The sequence below is a fragment of the Protomyctophum parallelum genome (genome assembly GCF_964188405.1).
Source record: "Protomyctophum parallelum genome assembly, chromosome: 9".
NCBI lineage: Eukaryota > Metazoa > Chordata > Actinopteri > Myctophiformes > Myctophidae > Protomyctophum > Protomyctophum parallelum.
The window spans coordinates 12,491,503-12,514,059 of NC_139706.1; the positions used below are offsets into that span (position 1 = coordinate 12,491,503).

Here is a 22,557-nt window from a genome sequence, read left to right on the forward strand (position 1 = left end):
AACAACAGATGTACAGTATCATACCAAGCAAACACAAATGGAATGAGGAATGGCATTTTAATATCTTGAAAGCAAGTCATAAGCAGTTCAACTTCCTTATCATTGTAAAGTTGCAATACTGGTTTAATGACAGTAAGTGAAACTTGCACTATAAAAATAGATCCTAATTTCATAGGCTGTAGCTTAAGACAAAGGCCTTATCTCCATATTTCCAATGGGATTGGTGCAAAATTACTGCAGTATCAAGGCATATACAGCATAGCCTAACATTTACTTCAATGTAGTTGGATTTTAACTTGAAATATGCACAAAAAGAACTCACACATTTTAAATCTGAGAAATACTTATAGTACTCTATAGGAATAGTAAGAAAATGATTACACTTTCACTAGTCTCTTGAGACAGACTGACCAAATTCAAAGGAACCCCACAAAGAAAAGCGGATATATAGCCGTTAGTTGTAATTCTTGTGATGTACAATGATTTATACATTGTCTCTTAATGTCAACATATGGAAAGGACAAGAATGTCACTGTTTACCTGAAACCATGAAATTCCAGGCAAAGACAAAGACCTTGGTATGATATTATTTTCTCCACATTCAACATTCAGCACCAGTAAGTTGATTCTTTGGTCCTTTTTTGGCACACATTACTGGTAGGTTTGGCCAACTTATCAAAAGCACACAGTAAAATTCTTACTGTGTTAATTTGATTGAAGTCTCAATCTTTACAATCTGTTAAACTAACACTGATATTTCTTTCAAGTCCATTTGACACCATTTCACTTTGCACACTTTAAAATGGAAATAACTGTCATGGAAAAAGAAACCTGAATTATTGCACAAGAATGTTACTTTAACAAATTATATTCAAAGTGCATATCTATTATTATGTCCTTTGACAGGCAAGCAGCAGCCCACATTCTAAGCTGAGAACTCAGCACAAACTTAGATACTCATGACTGAGGTAAGCAATGTGCTCTGTGCATGCTTTGAGGATCTTCACTACCTTCAAGAGGGAGGGGTTTCTTTCTTTGTAGAGTTTAACAATAGCTAAAACTCACGCCTCAATTTTTGCTATGCAAAGCACAGCACTACATACAGTACTGTACATACTAAAACCTACAGACCGGTGTTGGAAACACTTGCCACCAACAGTTCACTATAGTAGACTATTGTCTATACCTTAGTTAAAAACAATATAGCAGCACTCTGAAAAGGCAAAAGCACACTGTGCACACTCTGGTAGAAGGATGTGACAGACATACAGTAAGGCACGTACGAACACACACACACACAGTTCTTGGAAATAAATAAATAAATACAAGCGGGTACAAGCGGGTCACAGTCCTTTACAAAAAAATAAAATATTGGTTGGTCCCTGAATTGAACACCATTGCAAATTTGACATTACCAACCACAGCCGACCATCATTTGATTCGGTTGAATGTCATCGTAACGCATGATGGCATTAGGTGTGTGGCTTCTCTTTATAATAAATAATAATCCATTATTACAGTGAAATGTTTATGCTGAATTTATATGCTACAACAACGAATCGGGGCACCCACTGGCCTAGCGGTGCAGGCGCATACCACATAGGTACTATAGGCGCATGCCTGACAGCGTGTTGAGTCCCGATCCCGACGGTGACGACCTTTGCTGCGTGTCATTCCCAGTCGCTCTCTCCCTGTTTCCTGTCTCTCTCCACTATGTCCTATCAAAGGCAGAAAAGCCCCCCAAAATCGGTCACCTTTTAGAGATATAAACTTGTGCTAGCAACATTCGAAGTATAATTGGTCAATAAAAAAATAAAAATGAAATTACTCTCCATTGGGATCAAATAATTTTGTATCACTTCCGACTTTAGTCAATGACTAAATCTACCGTAAGAAATTTGATTTGACAGTTAACAGTATACCAAGCTTGTGTCCAGTGGATGTCTGGTGATAACCAGAGTGGATGTCTCCAGTGTGTTAAAAATATGAGTCTCATCCTGACTTGCACAAGTTGCATATTTCTTAAACTAAGCACATGTTAGAGAAGCAAGATGCAGTCAAGTCATTGAAATTGATGTCAAGTCTCTATGGTATCCATCGCTCCAAGCTAGGTACCGGGTATATCAATTCAAGTTTGTTTTGCGCAGGTGTCTATTTGGGATTTCTATGGCACTGACTTGTAAAGGCCAGGAACCTCCCATAATGCCAGCCTGGATGGCCACCCCTGTAACCACAGCCAGGTCTGGGTCTACAGACGTGTTGGGCTCCTTCCCAAAGTACTCACTGATGAGCCTCCTGATCCGTGGTATCCTTGTTGACCCACCGACCAGAACAATCTCATCCACCTCCTCCTTCTCCAAGCGGCCCTCCGTTAAAACGGTCTCAATAGGGGCCAGAATCTTTTGGAAAAGGTCTTTATTGAGCTCCTCAAACAGATTCCGAGTAATTTCCATTTGAAACACTGTTGGCTCCGGAACAGATCCTTGGGGTGCTCCACTGCTCTCAGTGGGATACAAATGTAGGGGCACACGAATGTTGACACTTGTTTTAAGGGTAAGGTTGAGTTTAGCTGCTTCCACAGTCTGCCGGAGATGATGGATATCCTCTTTGAGAACGGGTACAACACCGAATTCTTGTCGAACTCGCTCTATGGCGTACTGAAGTAACCTTTGGCTGAAGTCTTGGCCACCTAGCTTGTTGTTACCTAGGACAAACACAAGCCAATCAAGTTGTGATTAGTCAGTTATCTCATATAAATGGTCAAACTTCAAAATGTAACTTTAAACTGAAGTTACAAGCCATCCAGTTATATCATGAATAGACTGAATTCCAACCAGAATGCTAACCACACAAATGAATTAACTAAGAATGGGAAGGATTTGTGAGTGACCCACCTGCCATGGCCCTGGTGAGGAACATGCCTCCCTGTTTGTTGAGCAGAGACACATCCAGAGTTCCTCCTCCCAAGTCTACCACCAGCACATTGAACACATCCACTTTGTGGAGGCCATAGGCCATTGCAGCTGCTGTGGGCTCATTGATAACACGCAAGATCTCCAAGCCTGGTGATGGGCGAGAAACAATTATCACAAAAGCAATACATTAGTATTAGTATGTAAAAACAATTAAAATAAAGACATACTTCCTAAGAATGTAAATGAAAATAAATCCTTAGTCATACATTAATTTGATAACCTTGTCATCTCCAACTTGATAACTTGAGATTATTTTGCTATTACTCTGAATACTGTACTACTAGGTTTGCACAATTCATTGAAAATAATCCAGAATTGTGATTTATTTTCAGTGTCACTATTCATTTGAACATCTTATTTGGTCAGCAGCTACACTTTGTGCTTGTATTACCTTCTGCTCTTCATCAGTATGTAAACTAATATAACCAGAAGAACACATTTCTTCTGGTTTTCCCCATAAAATCATTATTAACATATCCTATTAACAAACATGGACTACTGACCAGCAAGATTGGCAGCCCTGACAGTGTAGTCCCTTTGTCGCTCATCAAACTCTGCTGGTACTGAGATGACTGCCTTCTGGATGGGTACACCCAGTTTTCTCTCAGCCATCTTCTTCAGTCTCAACAGCAGCCTGGAGCCAATGAACTCTGGGCTCACTGTGAAGGTACTGTTGGTGGAGATCACAAACTCAGCACTGCCATTGTTGTTAATCACCTGAAAGAGAAAGAAAAACAAAGGTAGAGAGATGAGGAGGAAAACCCAAGTTGTCCATAGAGGTGGAATATTGGTACTATACCGGTGCCCATTGGGAACGATGAAAGTCGAGAACAAAATGCATGCAAGTTGCAAATGCAATACTCGTCAGAGTTGTCAGAGTACCTGTTGTCTGTGTCCCTTTTACCTATATATGGAGATGTCTGTATCCGTCTGTCTGTGTCTAGATACATTTATATTTGCGGTTCTACCGATATTTTTGGGAAATCCGCGGATCCGACCAACTTCCCACATTTGCACACGTATCACGCCCTCAGAGCCTCGCTGATACGCTCGCCAATTTTGAAGTCGGTCACGTGGGTAGATAATTATGTCGGCGGTTCTGAACAACTGGATCTCCATACATGCCTATATATGGGCATATTGGTCAGATCCACTTTCTGGACAACTGCCTAATATCTGCCTAATATCCGAACGACTAACCGACTAACCAAATGGAAACACAACCACCCTAAAGACTAATCATTGCATTGAGTGATCTTGGTACATAGAAATTGATTTATTCGAGATTCTGACTTTCAATTGTACATACATTTTGTTTTTATTGTATTCGCTTCGGCAATGTAAATGTGTTTTCTCATCATGCCAATAAAGCCCATTGAATTGAACTGAAAGTTGACTGTTATGTGCAAAAGTGTTGATAGAAAACCGGATGTTGACGTTGTATTAAAGCGGAAGCTCCGTGCCCCGACTACTACTACTATGGGTTTATTGCCGTCATAAAAATGTCTCCAGTATATAATAACATTCATATGCATAGGTATATTTATGTAAATCTTATCATCAGCACCACTATCCAATGACCATCACAATACCTTGAATGGGTACCGAGCACTCTCCTCCTCGAGAACCTCAGGTTCAAATATCTTCCCGATGAACCTCTTGGCATCATAGACGGTGTTTTTTTGGTGGTTGCTGTCTGCCAGATCCTGGGCTTCGTAACCGGCTAGCACCTCGCCGCTTGCGGTGAACGAGACGGTGCTGGGGATGCTCTTCCTGCCCTCTTGGTCTGCGATCACCTCCACCTGCCCGGTTCCCGGGTGGAACACGCCGACGGAGCAGAAGGTGGTGCCCAGATCCAGACCGATCACTTTGGGCGTCGGAGGAGGCAAGTACTGCTGGCCCAGATATCCAGCCAGGAACAAAGCCAGGATGACCGAACCTAAAAGGTAAATGTAAACCGAGGGGAAAAGCTATTAATTATGGTAACGGATTGCTTTGATCCTTGTTGTGTTATTTAAATAAATAGCCATAGGCTATTTAAGTAACAAAGCTTGATAGTTGTAAGGAAATTAGACGGACATGACATGTATGATCGATGTGTCTAACTAACATACGTCAGGAGGAGACCGGGGTCAGGACCACATACACACGGGTACAGTACAGGTGCATCAAACCAAAGTTACCGTATCGTACAGTATTGTACTGCTAGCCATTAGCTTTAGTTCATTTATAATTATTAACGGCACCCGGCGAAGAGTAATTATTTGTCATCTTCACTTACCGATCATAGACACTTCTCCGGACATGATGATTCAATGTCGTAAACGTTCAACCTATAAAAGAAGCGTGTTGTAACGGGAACACATACAGTGCCAGCACCAGTTCAGATTCAGAACGATATGTTGTCAGGTTCGGGTTGGTTAAAATTCTCAGTCAGGATACCAACGAACTACACGTCAACATTGTCTCGTGAACATGGTGTGTATGGGTAATGTAGTTCAATAGAGACGTCACCATCATAGGTCCAGTGAATGAACACTACATTTCCCGCAAAGCGTAGCACGTACGTTCTTCTGACGCATACAATTTAGAGATGATTTGGCTTTGTGTTTTTGCACACCATATGATATACAATGCTTTTACAGTATACAGTATCGGGTATGCAATAGCAATATAGGTTATAATAGCTTCCAAAGTTCCATCCACCACGACTATTTAAATCATACAAGTCAAATAAGTGCAAATTAACTAACCTAGGTATTTTAATCGTGTAAACGTATTTTCATCTAGTCATATATATATTATTAGCCCTACAAGTCAGAACCCAATTCTACTGAAGTTTCTGACATTTTTGAGACCCAGATAGCATGGGGTCCTATTCCACCTCCACCCTGCCATCGGGTACGCACACATAATTAAACATAAATAACTTCGGATATGTCCTTCTGCGCTCTTTGAGGGCTTTTGTTCGTTTGAGGGCTTCTGAATGTGTGAACTATAAGTACCTATAAATTCCGCTGCGAATATCTCCTGTGGCGCGGAAGCCGTTAAGTATTCAAAGTATACTTTGTTTGACCGATTTGGTCGCTTTGATTCTTCTCTTCCTTCCTTATTTATTGACACCTCATTGTACCGCCTATCTGGCTAGCTAGTGGCTATAGCTATGACAGAGCAGATCAGAGGCAGGAACGTAGCCATGCACAAGCCAACCGCACATCGGGAGGCGGTACAATAAACGGTAAATAAACAAGAAGAATCAAAGCGACCAAATCGGTCAAACAAATACTTAACGGCTTCCGCGGCACAAGAGAATTCGCAGCGGTATGTATAGGTACTTATAGTTGACACATTCAGAATAACTCAAACGAAAAGAAGCCGTCAAACGACGCAGACACGACGTATCCGACGATATTTATGTCCGCGTTCTATCATTTCAATACGAAAACACAGATATGCACAGAGACCCTACGTAAAGTGACATCCAAATTTCAGAAAAGCTTTACGGAGGGTTCCGAGAGGGGCTAATATATTATTATTTATAGTAGGCCTTAGCCCCTCTCGGAACCCCCTGGGTCAGCCCAATCCGAACCGAACCGGGCTGACCCGTAGGGTCCCTGTGCGGTGATGTGTTTTCGTATGGAAATGATGGAACGCGGACATAAATACCTTCGGTAACGTGGTTTCTGCGCTGTTTGAGGGCTTCTGTTCGTTTGAGGGCTTCTGAATGTGTGAACTCTAGTTTACAAAGTACACCGCTGCGAATTCTCCTGTGCCGCGGAAGCCGTTAAGTATTTTTAATCTATGTTTGACCGATTTGGAAGCTTTGATTCCTCTCTTCCTTCCTTGTTTATTTACCGTTTATTGTACCGCCTCCCGCTGTGCGGTTGGCTTGTGCGTGGCTACGTTCCTGCCTCTGATCTGCCCTGTCATAGCTATAGCCACTAGCTAGCCAGATAGGCGGTACAATGAAGTGTCAATAAACAAGGTAGGAAGAGAAGAATCAAAGCGACCAAATCGGTCAAACAAAGATTAAAAATACTTAACGGCTTCCGCGGCACAGGAGAATTCGCAGCGGTATTTATAGGTACTTATAGTTCACACATTCAGAATAACTCAAACAAACAAAAGCCCTCAAACGGCGCAGAAACGACGTATCCGACGTATTTATGTTTATTTATGTTCGCGTACCAGGTGGCAGGGTAGAGGTGGAATAGGACCCCATGGTAACTGGGTCTCAAAAATGTCAGAAACTTCAGTACCATTGGGTTCTGCTTGTGGGGCTAAGTAGGCCTATATGGAAGCATAACATTACTTATTTCTTGTATTAAAATGTTGACATTTTGTTGATTTTGCTATGACTTTAATATATGAATGGACTGACTTGACCCTGTTTATGCATGCATTTAAAATGTTAAATGCATGCACACACACACGTACAGTAGGCTACGCATATATTTATTATTGTATATCAGTGGTTACTGGTTTTCAACCTTTTTCATATCAAGGTCAATTATTTATTCAGCATTTGAGCCACGAACCACCATTTGATGAGAGTTAGCCTCTTTCAGACACATTTTGTCCACAAATTCCATCCATGCTCTATTGATGTGTGATATTGATGTAGTGATATTATAACAAAGCAAATGTTGATCAAAATAACAATTCTACATTCTCAAAATGTGTATTTGTGTATTTCTTGTAAATTAAGTAGCCTAATGCAGATGTTTAACAATATTACTTTAACTCTTATAGTTAAAGAGCTAATAAGGGTCCATTCGGTTACCAACTCTCCATCATTTAGCTGGGGACCACCTGGAACCCCCTCAAAGACCACTGGTGGTCCCCGAACCACCGGTTGAAAACCACTGTATATTATAGCCGACACACGACACTGACAGTAGGACTTTTTGTTAGAGTGCTGCTGAATATAGATTCATGTAAAACCTGGTTGGATACATTGATTCTCCAATATCCCTGCTTCATGTCTACTAGTATGTTACCATTGCTTTCATATTCAAATGCTGGACAAACATACAGACAGATTATAGACTAATACTTAATTATTGTTTGAGTGACAGAAGATGACATTACATTTATTTACATGTACAAAAGTTGTTGAAACACATTGGGAATGAAATACAAAGGCGGTCATGGATGCACACAATACAGAAAAGAAAATATTAAAAGCTAAATGTTTTGTGAACATAACGCTAAATGCCAGGAACATATTAGATTCAACCACATATGGTGGAACTTGGTAATGAATTAAACCCTGGTAACATTTATAGGATGGTTTGGTATTTTCAGTGTTTGTGTATATACTTATAAGTAGACAATTGTCACTGAAGACAATGTTTCTATACGTATACAGTATGTGGCACACGTGAGTGGCTATAGCGGTATCCTTCATTTAAAATGAGGAATGTGAATATATTCTATTTAGGGAAATCTGAAGGAGAACAGTCTCACAGCACTTTTCTTCTTTTTTTATAACGAAGTGCAATTAAATTCTTGAAGATATGTGTTTAGTGACTAGAGATTTCGAGAGCATCTTGGTCGCCTTCCTCCTTGCTGTTTTCTGAGCATTCAGAAGGGATGAAACAGCCGGAATCTCTGGGACAGTCACTATCACCCTCCTGTAGAAGACTGTCTTTTCCCTCTGTCACGTCTTCACCTGGTGGGTAAACAGGCCAAGTGAAGTGAGACATAATGAGAAACATCAGTGGCCATTTAATGGTCGTTGTACGACCACAATAAAAAGGAAAATCACTGTCAATTGAAATGAGCTTATTAACGACCAACATTGTCAAAACTAACTGATCTACAAGCTCACAACACTTGATCTTTGAAAACTGAAACAAATGTGTAATCTAGATATCACTGGTTCCCAAATAAACACTGAGATGGGTCCCATTTGTGTGTGGCGGACACATTTTTATGGGTCCCTTTATTTTTTTGTTTCCTACATTTGTTTTTTAATTATTATTTCAAAACATTTGCAAAAAACATTCCTGAAAAAGCTAAAAAAAATCAGTAATTTCATGAAGAAATCAAAGAAAAATCAGAGAAATCCCATGAATTAGAAATGTTTAAAAAGTAGTGAAAATAGCCGATGTACAAGCTCACAACATGGTGTGAAACATCACGTTGTCAAAAGGTGCACTATCATATACTACTGCTGTTTTCGGCAGTGCAATGTGTCAAGAGTAACACCTTTGTTTATCACTGCCTGTTGCATATTGCTTGTGGGCCAACTTGTGTGAGGGAGATAAGTTCTGTAAAGAGGAAGTGCAATCATTTGGCTTTTGTCCGGAGTGACTCCAAACATCAGTCAAAATGGTTTGCAGAGAGAGGCTCTATCAGTGAAAACATGCAAACTAACACTTTCACATCTAGATGAGGTGACTTGAGTCACGAGAGCTAAGAGCAACACATTTCCAGCTTACAGTAGGTATAGATGTTGATTATTCCTTTCTGATTTGATTGTCAGACCTGATTGAAAAGCCCTAAAACTCTTAGCATGGGCAGTGTCATTAGGTTGACATTAGGCTAGCATAATGGAGTTCAGCTTGATTAAATGTCTCTCTGGTCAGTCAACAAGCTTGGCAAGGTCATACTTCATTTCAGCACCATCTGTCTGGTTCCCGTGCCAGGCTGCTACCCAAACATCAATTATTACTTCACCCTTTAGCAACCTATACACACTGCTGTGTCAAACTGTGTCTCACAGCAATTGTTATTTATTCATCCTCCTTGAGTTCATCAGGAACTACAGCTTTGGTTTAGTTTGTAAGGTGTTCTGCGATAGTTGTGGTTAAAAATGCCTGATTAGAGAGGCTCCAGGAAACAGGAAATCACTGAATAGGCTTTCTTTGCATTCAGTATTTATACCTGATATGGTTGAAATTAATTTAAATTACTTATTTAATTCCCTAATTGTATCTAGAGATAGTTTAGTTTACTTATAGTTTAGTGTATTTGACAATTATACATGTTCTTATCAGTTACAATTATGCAAGTCCGATCAGTCAAATCTCTACGTGTGTGTGTGTGTGTGTGTGTGTGTGTGTGTGTGTGTGTGTGTGTGTGTGTGTGTGTGTGTGTGTGTGTGTGTGTGTGTGTGTGTGTGTGTGTGTGTGTGTGTGTGTGTGTGTGTGTGTGTGTGTGTGTGTGTGTGTGTGTGTGTGTGTTTGTGTGTGTGTGTGTGCATGTCAGTGCATGTCAATCTATCCATTGTGTATCTCGAGAACCGGACAGACTTCAAACTCGGCATGTGTATCACAAAGGATACAATATGCCCATATTGTCATATACTGATGACAATGGGTCAATAGGTAATGCATAACCAGCATTCCCAACTTGAATCGTTTCCAACTTGCATTGTTTCTGTTCCTGTGCAGTCTAGTAAGTATAGTATTGTCGACTTCCTTTACATCTTTTTCATGTGGTAATTCTTGCTATTTCACTGTACCTTCTGCATAGCGGAAGTCGGCAGCAGCCAGCAGCCTTCGTCTGTGCTCCGGGTCGTTAACATTTAACTCTATGAGGTGCTTCTCCTTCAGATGCGTCAGGTCGTCTACCGTCTGGTAGCCATTGAGGAGCAGGGCAGAGGTATACTCCTGAAAACATTGTTTACATCAGCATTAGTCTCTCGAGACAGACTGTTGACTAACGTCAAACAATCTAATTCAAAGTGTCCAGCTTTGAGGGTTAAATTTGTGTAACACAAACATTGTCTTTTTTGTCTGTTTTGAGTGTTTGTCCTAACACAAACATTGAATGGCCAGCTTTGAGTGTTTGTGTAAACACAAACATTGAAGACGAAGGTGAGGACGCAAATTGTGATTTGCCGGAATGAGTTGAAAATAAAGGAAAAATGTCCTTTATTTTTTGACGATGGGTTCTCAGATTGCATCAGCAACATGTACAGTCTACTGTAGCTGTATTACATTTGGTTTATACACAAGCCGAATTCCGATGCGATTTCATGCTCTGTTCTCACCTCTAAATTGAGTCGCTCCAGTAGCTCTATGAGAGTTTTGGGACGAGGTCTCTTACACAGCTTCTGTTCTCTGATCTTTGGGGTCTCTTCCTCTTTCTCCTTCTCAGGGAGGATGTCTACGTAGATGAACTTGAAGTTTCCCACCTTGTTGTTCAGCATGCCCGTCCAGATGCCCATGGGTGGCTTACTGATGATGCTGATGATGTCACCAACCTACGGTAATGGCAGTGTTAAGTACATTTTCAATAACCGTAACTTTATCCGTTTATGTGACAACCTAAGAAAAGGGCACCTGAGTGCAGCTGAGTACCACAGTATATGTTGTGGTCCTCAGCTGACATTCATGTTCATGTTCAGTGTCATTTACCTTGAGCTTGAGAGAATCTGTGTCATATGGACTGGGTACGAAGTCTGTGTGGACACGGGATCTGCCACAGAACTGTCCGTGGTAAGAACTCTCCTCCTCCAGCCTTAGACTGTTCCTCTGACTGGAGCCATCTGACACACTGGCCACACCACCTGAACCAACAAGCACAAGTCAGCATGGCTGCAATTGTGTGCGTGCATGTGTGTGTGTGTGTGTGTGTGTGTGTGTGTGTCTTAGTTGCTGATCCTTCCCTATGGTGCTGAAATGCATTGGACTATACCCGTGTTTAGTGATGGTGTGACAAAAAATATGTTTAGTGTTCTAGGGTTAATATAATTTGTCCTGAGCTGCATTTACTCATCCTGTCCTTTGCATGATATCTAGCTAGGCTGCCATTAATATGACTCTTGGGGAGTAGTTAGGGGTTAAAGTGCCTTGCTCAGGGACACTTAGTAAGGGCCCTATTATCCCTACATTTCTTTGCCTATTTAATTTTTTACTATTTTAAAAAACATTTTTAAAATGGTTCAAATTGATAACAACATATCAATGTAGATAGGCTATTTGAAGTATTTTAAAATGTTTTTTTAAAGGCAAAGATGTTTAGGGATAAGGGTATAAGGCAAAGACAAAAATAAGGCCCTTATGCTAAAGCACCATTTGACACGTACAGTAGACTGGGCGACGGGGACACAGATCCTGGCACTCATTATATTGGCTTATTATTGTCTCCACCAGGCCGAAGGCATGGGGGGAGAGTATGTTTTGCACTCCGTCCGTCCGTCCGTCCGTCCGTCTGTCTGTGTGTCCGTGTGTGTGTCCGTGAGCAGCTAATCTCGGCCACCGTTAACCCGGTCGATGCCAAATGTTGCACACACACTCCCTGGATGCCAACGATGAACCTCTGCCCCAAACTTTCCAGAACGGCCTGTTATAGCGCCACCAGGAGGCCGCTTTGTGCAAAACAAGTTTTTGCACAGTACACCTACACATTTTGTCCAAAGATCGCGCAAATTGGTACACAGTCTCTCTAGAGCCATTCAACGAAACCGGTCTTTCAGATTTATCAGACTCCATCCTGATTGGTTAAGATTGGCTTCCAAAGTTCACAGGAGTGCTCAGTTTCAAACAAAATGCTGCAAATCATGAACACATCGCGTGATTTCCGTGAAATTGTGCACACACATTCCCACTAGGCCGAGGACGAAATGCCACATGAACAATTTCAACTCAGCCTCAAGGTGGCGCTATAACTGGCCGAAAACTGTTTTCACCTCTAACTGCACGGATCTGTGGATAATTTACTTTTGTTGCCCTTTTATCCAACCACCAGATGAAGGCAAGCTGCAATGTCCTACATTCCTATCCTGGTGGAGACCTGTGCCCAGAAGGGCACTTTTTCTAGTTTTCCATGATATTTGCAAATACCATCCAAAATGCTAATAGTTTCGGTACTCAGGTCTGAGGTGCATGTGAGTCCTTATGAACATAATTATGCAGGAACTTACTGGAGGAGCTCAGGCCACTGTATAGGCTGTCTAAGGAGGCTCTGGTCCTTGTGGCAGAGCTGGTCTCTGCTGGATCAGCACTCTCTGCTGCCTCACTGTCTGGGTCTTCATTCTGAGAGGGGAAACATCAAATGATATGATGGAGCAGACATCGGTAACTTTGACCTGCGTAATTAATGCATGTGGTGTATAATGATACGAGTCACTAAATGTGAAGAACGAATATTTGCAATACTAATTTGCGATACTATATATTTTACACTTGTTCAATATTAAGCAAAGGCCGTAATTAGACGGCAATGATGAACCGCTAGGAATTTTATTGTATTTTATTTATGTTATTTGTTATATTTCACAATTTTACATGTACATGGTTGTAACATTTTGTGTATGACAGGATAGTCTAACAGGGGAATATTCCATCATTGTGGTAATATTTATCAGCTGAATGGTTATGAGGATGTGGGTTTAGAAAAGATGGCCGAGGACGATTAGCCACCTGGAAAAAACAGCACAGGGTGGCAGATTTTGAGAATAAATGATAAAGTGCGTATGTTTGTGTTTGTAGTTGTGGCCATGACTCACAGATTCCTTGAGGTGTTTCTTGCCAATCTTTCTGCGCATGGTTAGTGAAATGACCGCCTTCATCTTCTTCCCTAGTCCTGCTGATTTATTTGGGTCTGAACTCTCACACCCAGGCTCTTCTGCAAGCTGTAAATTAATTCACACATTTGTTATTTGGATGGCCCTAATAAAAATAGAATCTCTGGGCTGCTACATTTATAGTAGAAAAAATAGAAAAAAAGACAAAGCAGACAAGCTGTGCTACATGTTTATTGAAATCTGAATTGCACTACGAGTAAAATCATAAGCTACAGTTAAAATATAAGTTATATTTACATTTAGAAATTAAAAGGACATTTCACCGCTGGAAGAAACTACAGCCACTGAATGTTAATTGTATTTGTAGTAGATAACAGTAGCACAATTTGAAATTTGCACCCTATGGCCAGAAACATGTGTGTTTTACCAAAGATGGTTTATGTATGAAGATGGGCCAACTTCATTGGAGCCACTAGAGGCGAAATGGTACACAAAGCCTACAAAACTCCTAAATATAGTAGGCGTGGTCAGAGCCCCCTATGTGTTGTCCGTGAAATTGCAGATGGACAGAGAGAGGCTTTTCGCGAGAGTTTGTTGCTGGGATAAAAAAATGTCATTAACAAAGTAGATTTTCTCCTGATTTGTCTCGCTAAAAGAAGCCATTTTACTATGAATATCTTGTAAATATTGTGTGCCTTGTGATGATTGGGTCCAGTATTTAGTTCAGTGACCATGGAGTTACATACTGTATAATCTATCATAGCTAGGGCACAACACATGCCCAGAAAGAAACAACACAAAAACAAAGCATGCCCAGATAATAAGTCCAAAGTAATCATATAAAAGCAATCATAATAAAGCTACAAACCGTTGCTGATCCATTTTCCTCTATTTTGGCTGGAGACGGCTGATGTCTGAGGCCCTCAAACCTGCCAAAGCTTGTAGAGCGCTGGAGGGAGAGATTAGAGACCGATCAAGTATATTGTCACCCCAGGACCAACACACACACACACACACACACACACACACACACACACACACACACACACACACACACACACACACACACACACACACACACACATCAGTGACTTTTGTCAGTCACTGCTTCAGTAACTAATCTGACTTGTTGTTTAATGCAGAATGACAGTGCTGTATAAACTGGCACGTGGACTCATTAAATGAGTCATTCTTTCTCAATAGGTCATTTGAGAATTATGCAAAAATACTACTCACTCACTACTTAGACATGTTCTAAGTGAGTAGTATTATTGCATAATTCTCAAATGACCTCAAATCCATCCGTCCTGTGTGCACATTCCATAATGGAAATTGGGTAAAACAAAACATTAATACGTCATGATCTATGACATAGATCATTTCATAACATAGATTCTATGTTATGAAATAGTGTTCTGACGTTTGAGATATGTGCCAATCTCTCTTTTTCTCTATCTCTCTCTCTACTAAATCACACTTTTGAATTTCCCATGCAGCTAAAAGTGGTCATAATCTCTAACAAAACTCAGAGCCATCATCATCACCACATTAAAATAATTATTTAAATTAATAATCCCTTGAAAACCTGGTTAAATATGAGGCTGGGCTAGTAGAGATAGCCCTCTGGGGGTTGATTTAACCCAGCTTGTATTACTTTGTCATGTCCGCATCTGCCTAATGTTAACAAAAGATTATAGTTCACTAAAATCTTATGGGGTTCTTATTTTGATAAAACAAGAATGTTCCTTAATCTTCATCGTTGAATCATCGTTAATTAATTGGATGCTCATATCCTCAAACAATTTCAATGTTTGCATTTTGTTCCCATACAGTTTACTTTAGTGACATTGTATATTAAGTGAAAACCTTTAGTAAACATTGGGTTTTAATGCCATCCTATCAATTTATAGGGCATTTATATTATAATGCTGGTCTACCACATTTTGAATAGGACTCTTTGATTGAACTACACATTATAATGGTCCTTGCAGATTTTTCTGACATTTTCAGCTTTTTTCATCCTTTTCCAGAAAAACAGTCTGCAAAGACTTTAACTCTCTCCTTTTATCTTTAATCTATTTTTATAGACGTTTTGGTTGAATGTGACAATTCCCATGCTAGAAGACTTAACCTCACTATTTCATAATGGTTTTAACATTTCTTGCATACAGAATGTAATATTATATTTTCACCTACCTTTGGTTTGCAGCTCTTTGGTTTGTCTGAGACACTCGAGGCTGTCCTCTGTAACATTCTTTTGTCTATTGCTGCGGTTTTTCTCAAATCTCAGTTGTAGGCTCTTATAACATCTCTGATGAGCTCTACTTACTGACAGTGACAAGTGACAACACAGTGTTAACTGTACCACCAAGACATGTCAGACTGCCACCTCGACTGGCTAGGCCACTTCCTCAAAGCACACAGGATGTGAGGCAGTTCTCCATTCTGTCTGTTGTCGCACTTTCAAAGGGAAAAGTTAAATGTGCTTAAGTGAGCGTTTTGTGGCCTGTCTTTGACATTTTTAATTTGTGTCATTACCAGGAACAGCTCTGTGTAGAGTTAAGGTGACGAATTATGATGGCTTGTCGTCACTATAGTTAAAGTGCCTCAAAACCCCACTATTTGTGTTAGGCTTATAACCTTACTTGTCAGTGTATTCTCATCACAAAGTTGAATTGTAAAAGAAGCAGTCACCAAAATCAGTGATTAGATGTGATTTTAAGTTTGTTTCTTTGCCAATTAGTTAAAAACCAGCCCTTTAATTGATTGCAAGTGGGATGCCATTACGGTAAATGGTGCAGGCCTGTTTCCTTTTGCTCTAATTTCCTAATGTGGGGGAGAACACTGTGCTATTGAGGAAGTAGCTGTTGACTGCTATGACAGGCCAACATATCGAGGAACAGCTGAAAGTGGCAACTCTGTGTTGAAATAGTTTCCGGATTATCTATACTTTCAACATAGTGTGTAGAACATATTTTCAATGATGTTACTTTGAGATTTTTTGTCCCTAATTGTTTATTGTTATATTACAGAACTTGTAATGCTACAGCATGCTTGTTTCCTCAATGCGTTCTCAGTGTTTCCTTTCCTTGCTAATAAAGCAGTTAAAAGTGGCCATGGGTGTCAACTGTCAAGTGAACCCCCCCCATCTATACATCGAAGAGGAAGGACGGGTGGGGGTGATGAGGTTAGTGTTGTGATCTTCACATATGGAGACAGACATTTATGGAGCGTGTCACTAGGCGTGACGGACGGACGGACGGATTGACTGACAGGTGTTTACAGGTTTTCATAGAAATATGCGACTATAGGTCGCAATAAATACTCTTCTTTGTAAAATAGGGCTATATAGTCTTTTACAAAATGTATATTTTGTAATATAATAAGTAACAACTAACTAAAGTTTTCAAATAATTGTAGTGGAGTAAAAAGTACAATATTTGCCTCTGAGATGTAGTAGAATATACTGAAGTACTGTAAGTAAAGTAAATATACCTCAGTCAAACTCACTATAAATGCACCATGTCTCTATACGTGTGTATGCGTGTAATCCACGTAACTCAGAACCGTTCACCCCACCAACTTCATATTTGACACACGCCTTCCACACCACTACAGGGAGTGCAGTGCCCGGTGTCGAGTCGGTCAGATACGCGGTTATCCAGAACCACCAGAAAAGGCTCTGGTCAGGCTCTACCAGTGGATCTAATGAGCCGATCTAAGGGCCGATTCATACTCCTATTTTAGAGCCGAATAAAAGTCGGTTCGGCTCTGTAGAGCCTATACAATGTGACGTCATTTGAGGTTCGGGGGGGCAGGTACCGTCCTAAAGTCGGCTCTTCGGCGCTATTGAAAATTTCTGACGAGCTGAAATCATTTCGGCACTACAGCGGTAAAATAGGAGTAAGTACCCTCACCTGTAGATTCCATGACGTCACATTGAGATTAGGCAACACACTTCATATTTGGGCATGCCTGACACAAAACTCCATATATAGGAATAAACGGACACAGAGAGACAGATACAGAAATCTCCATGTATGGCATAAAATGGACACAGGCAGATGGGTGGAACGGGTACTCTGACACTGGTTCAACTACAGCGGGTATTGCATAGCCGCGTGGGGCATGGATGTCCAACTTCCATCGTTACTGAATCGGTGCTCTACAGCCGGGCACTGGTCGGTCTAGTTGTACATAATTACAGTACTCGACTAAATGTACTTTCCACTGACATGTGCAGAGATTTGCCGCTGTGTCTAATTGTTTATTGTTATATTACAGAACTTGTAATGCTACAGCATGCTTGTTTCCTCAATGTGTTCTCAGTGTTTCCTTTCCTTGCTAATAAAGCAGTTAAAAGTGGCCATGGGTGTCAACTGTCAAGTGAACCCCCCCCATCTATACATCGAAGAGGAAGGACGGGTGGGGGTGATGAGGTTAGTGTTGTGATCTTCACATATGGAGACAGACATTTATGGAGCGTGTCACGAGGCTTGACGGACGGATTGACTGACAGGTGTTTACAGGTTTTCATAGTAATATGCAACCATAGGTCGCAATAAATACTCTTCTTTGTAAAATAGGGCTATATAGTCTTTTACAAAATGTATATTTTGTAATATAATAAGTAACAACTAACTAAAGTTTTCAAATAATTGCAGTGGAGTAAAAAGTACAGTATTTGCCTCTGAGATGTAGTAGAATAGACTCTAGACTCTCTACACACTGCCGCTGTAAATATACAAGGGGTTTCATACAGACAGTGGTAGAGAAGAGAACTCTACGGACAATAACATGGCCTGCACACAGTGAAATCCTCTGTGTTCATTTCACTCTGAGATTGTATAAATGTAACCAAATTTGTACACTTTAAAACTATGGATTTTACTGTGTTAATCCCACTGCTTTTAATCAACTGTAAATTCGCCTCAATCCAGGATTAGGTCTTCTAATCTATTACTTCAGACCGCCGTCCGGACTCCCAGGAGGAGTTGTACGGGATTGATGACGTTTTGTAAAGATTTAGTCAGAATTATTTTCAATGGATTTCCAAAAATAGAATATGTAAGTAGGTCAGTGGCTCAGTACCCGATGTGCAGGTTGGTGCCTTGCATGGTTTCCTCCGCCATCAGTGTATGAATGTGTGAATGGGTGAAATTGAATGTAATGCACAATCTATGTAAAGTTACTAAAAGCTCCTTGGATAAAGTGGCTGTATAAATGCACTTTTTTAGGTTACTGGGGGGCATTGTCAAACACACATAAAAAAAAACTGCCATAGAGACTTTAGAGTCTGTTCCCCTTTTGTATTGTCTACTCTACAGTATATTGAGACAATAAGGAAGCTGTGAAGAACCGAGTGTTGTCATAGTAGACTGAATAGAGAATAATCTACCAGAATTTCATCCTAGGCCAACAAGGATTTATTCATGTTTGTTTGACTGGGGTCTTAACCACTTCACCTTACACACTGTAAATGTAAGGTGACTTCATGTGATTCGACCTTCAGTATGAGCCTTCTTGAGAGCAAATGAGGCAGTACATTTATGAGGACCATGACCCGTGAAACTAATCTTAAAACAATCTTCCCTGTAGTGTCATATGTGAAGCTTTAACAGTGCACGTGCCACTCACTACCAAGCTGAGGTTTAGTTTTTAAGCGATCTTGGAGTGAATGTGAAGGCCATGACCTTTAAGGATTATCTTAGCAACAGTAATTAAACAGTGTGTTTTAGAAGCAAGTGAATCATGATTTACTAAGAGTTTTGCTGTTGTTGTTTCTTTTCCTTCTTGCTGCTGTCTGATTATTATTATTAACCTTAAGTTATCATGACTCAAAGGTCACTTTTCCACCGGGGTTGAACCGGTTTTGGTAATTTTTTCCCGCCTAATATTAAACCAGTTCAGAGTGTTTTTCCACTGAAAATGAATTGGTTCAGAACCGTAAAAGTTGGTTCACCAACATACCCACCACCAAGATACCCATGTATCTGTCTAAATACTTCCTTAATGTCAACGAAGTCCACAGCCACACAGTCCAACACCAGAGGGAGTTCAACAAACCATGTGCAACCCAGATTCGGCACAAACGAGGGACAAAATTAATTTCACTCCACCAAAATGTGGAACGCCCTACCAACAGTCGTTAAAGGGCCACTTCACCACTTTTGCAACCAGATCTTATTTTAATGATGTTTGGGAGACAAGAAACACTTTCCTGGGGTTTTTATGTGTTTTTAGATATTTTACTATTTTTAAGAGTGTTGCTTGCAATGTAGATGATGGAGGAACTGAAACTTGTTCGGGACTCATTTTTAAGTCTCTCAGGACATGTAAAGAACATCAGCTGTACATTTGTAATTGAATTATATTTAGTGTCCCCAGGCGTGCAGGTGGCCGGGTGGTTAAGGCACATGCTGCATGGGTTCTGATACTTGCCTCCAGGTCCCCGGTTCAATTCCCGACCGGGCCGGCAGACCCCTGCTGTGTGTCACTCCCTGGCTCTCTCTCTCTCTCTCTGTTTCCTGTCTCTCTACACTTCGGGCTATCAATAAAGGCAAGAAAAGCCAGAAAACAAAACAAAAACGTTTGTCCCCAATTTTCAATTCCTGTTCCAGTGCGAAAACATTATGGTCAAGGTGAGCGACTACTTCTTCGGCATCCTCAACATACTGTATATTAACAGTCTTAGTTCTTTGTAAGCAGGCATACCTGCTTCTGTACACCATGCTTAATGGCCAGCAGTCAGACTCTGTCACTAAATTGGCCGTAGAGTAGAAGTCTAGAAGACAGATGTGTTTTCAAAAAGAGGACGCATGTAGTCATTCAGTCATCTCTTACTCACCGACATATCCACATCTGTGACTGCCCTGGGCATTCTTGGTGGGAGCTGGGGTTTTATTGGGTCCTGTTTCAAGGTGTCATCATCACAGGCCAGTGACACCTTCCTAGGGCTGCCTTCCCAGTCCTTCTCTGTGAAGTCGTGGTGTGAGTAGACGCGATACTCTGTGAGCGGCCTACGGCAAGTGTGCTGGGCATCTCCCCAAGCAGGACTGGCCTCCGCTGGGTTGCTCCAGCGCTGGTGATGAGTGGGAGTTGCTCCGCCGGGCAGAGACATCTTCTCTGTGCCCCGGCCAGGGGTGCATGCCTTCTCCTGGGCAGGTGGGAGGGTGGAGGCCCTGCTTGGGCAGAGCCGCTTGTCTTGTCTGTAAGGCACATCCAAGTAGGCAGGAGCAGGAGCTGGGCCCACAGGACTTGGTGGTGGAGGTTGCGGTTGCACTAAAAACGAGAATGTGTGTGTGTGTGTGTGTGTGTGTGTGAGAGCGCAACAGTTCACAATAGACACCCTTAATTCTGACCACATACATTTGTTTTTGTAACACAGAGGAATCCCACCATTACCTGTGTAGCTGAAACTTTTCTTGGTTCCTTCTTTCCCGTTTTTTCCACCGACTTTCTTTACAACCCTATGGCCCCTTTTGACAGCTGGTTTGAGATCTGTTGATATGCCGTTAGAATGGACACCCTGAAAAGGCCGACATTAAGAGTAAATGAGCGTCGCGCTTGGCACAGACATGCGCAGAGCAAACATCAGTCGGTCTCAGCTCCTCCATGCTTCTATTCTCAACCTATCACATATTCACTTCATAATAGAACTCCCTATTTAAATGGGGATGTTGCATGATTGCTCAGTCCTTGCGTGCCTTTTGCTGCTGCCTGCTGCGTCTATGCTGCTGACGCTTGTGTGTGTGTGGATATTTTATGGATTGGAGCTGGAGTGTGGAGTGTGTAATACTAATATCTGTCATGTATGAATGATCTGAGGAACAGTCGCACGCACGCACGCACGCACACACACACACACACACACACACACACACGCACACACACACACTTTTTCTCTCTCTATATATACACAAGGCCTGCCCTAGAGGATTAAGGGGGCACATGATTGTGCCCCTTTCTGTGCCATCTGCACCGTATTAAAACACCAGTCATCATTTGTTAAGTGATTGTATCATTCAGGCTAGACACAAGCTGTCTTTACTGCGCCAAACGGGCGGCAATTCAGTTGTTTGATTTACTAGCTGGTGCTGCTTATGCATACTATTACATTGTGAGTACATTGTGATGCACTCACTGGGTCTTTCTGTCTGCTGCTTGTCCATTCTGGACATGACGTCCATTCCTCATAGCTTCCAACAGTCTGCAGATCAAAATGAAATGAAAAAATGAGCGGATTTGTTTTACAGAACATGTAGGTGACCTTGGACATGCTAGTGTTTATTCTCCATTTACCTGAAGAGGTGGAGGTTTGTCCTTCTTCTTAGTGCCAGTGTGACTGTGACGGCCTTTACCTGCTTTGGTTTCTGCTCTGTGTTTGGTCTTCACAAACTCTGAAACCGTAAACCAGGTTATATATTTTTTTTTAACAATATATTTATTATTATTATTTATTTTTTTGACAAACAGACAATACAACAAAACAATACATAATACAGACAATACAATACAATTACTTAAAATGAAAAACAAACAAAAAACAAAACAATAACATACATATATAAGTACAGTATAATAAAATAATGGCACTTAGAATGGTAACAACAACAACAGAGTCCTTATGGCCACAAGACCAAACAGCTGCAGAGAATACAATTAGACAATTTCCACCATTAAATAAGATAAATCCTTAACCGTAATATATTGGATAAACCTTCCCCATATCTTATCAAACATCTTCTGTTTATTCTTCAAAGTATAAGTGATTCTTTCCAGAGGAAGACACAATGATAACTCCCTAAACCACTGAGCAATACTGGGTTTGCCTATCTTTTTCCACGATAAGGCTATAGCCCTTTTGGCTTGTAGTAAACATAAATCCAGGAATCTTTGTTCTCTACTCTGAATCTTATGGCCAGGTGGGTAAAGACCTAATAGAAACAGTTTTGGGTCAAGCTCAATATCTATCGACAATATCTTCTGTAAACCAGGTTATTTAATAGGTTAAACCGCTATTCAAGGGTAGCAAGTCAGTGTCACTGCGAAGGTGGATGGGTCCCTAGACTAGAGAACCCAAAATATGCTAGAGAACTATTC

General features: G+C 40.9%; 3 protein-coding genes across 3 annotated transcripts in view; 1 reads left to right on the forward strand and 2 right to left on the reverse strand.

The window, feature by feature from the left end:
• siae (sialic acid acetylesterase) overlaps positions 1–22,557 on the forward strand; it is a 301,364-nt gene that overhangs the window by 266,516 nt on the left and 12,291 nt on the right. The gene's annotated exons all lie outside the window — the stretch shown is intronic.
• Positions 42–5,369, reverse strand: hspa13 (heat shock protein 70 family, member 13). The gene is made up of 5 exons (XM_083773573.1): positions 5,257–5,369; positions 4,568–4,914; positions 3,479–3,692; positions 2,895–3,062; positions 42–2,704 (listed from the first exon to the last, which is right to left on the reverse strand). The coding sequence occupies exons 1-5, from the start codon at positions 5,279–5,281 to the stop codon at positions 2,124–2,126; spliced, it is 1,335 nt and encodes a 444-aa protein (XP_083629699.1). The 5' UTR covers positions 5,282–5,369; the 3' UTR covers positions 42–2,123.
• samsn1a (SAM domain, SH3 domain and nuclear localisation signals 1a) lies at positions 8,057–15,796 on the reverse strand. The gene is made up of 8 exons (XM_083772738.1): positions 15,652–15,796; positions 14,324–14,404; positions 13,438–13,563; positions 12,853–12,964; positions 11,345–11,496; positions 10,978–11,190; positions 10,447–10,594; positions 8,057–8,649 (listed from the first exon to the last, which is right to left on the reverse strand). The coding sequence occupies exons 1-8, from the start codon at positions 15,706–15,708 to the stop codon at positions 8,501–8,503; spliced, it is 1,038 nt and encodes a 345-aa protein (XP_083628864.1). The 5' UTR covers positions 15,709–15,796; the 3' UTR covers positions 8,057–8,500.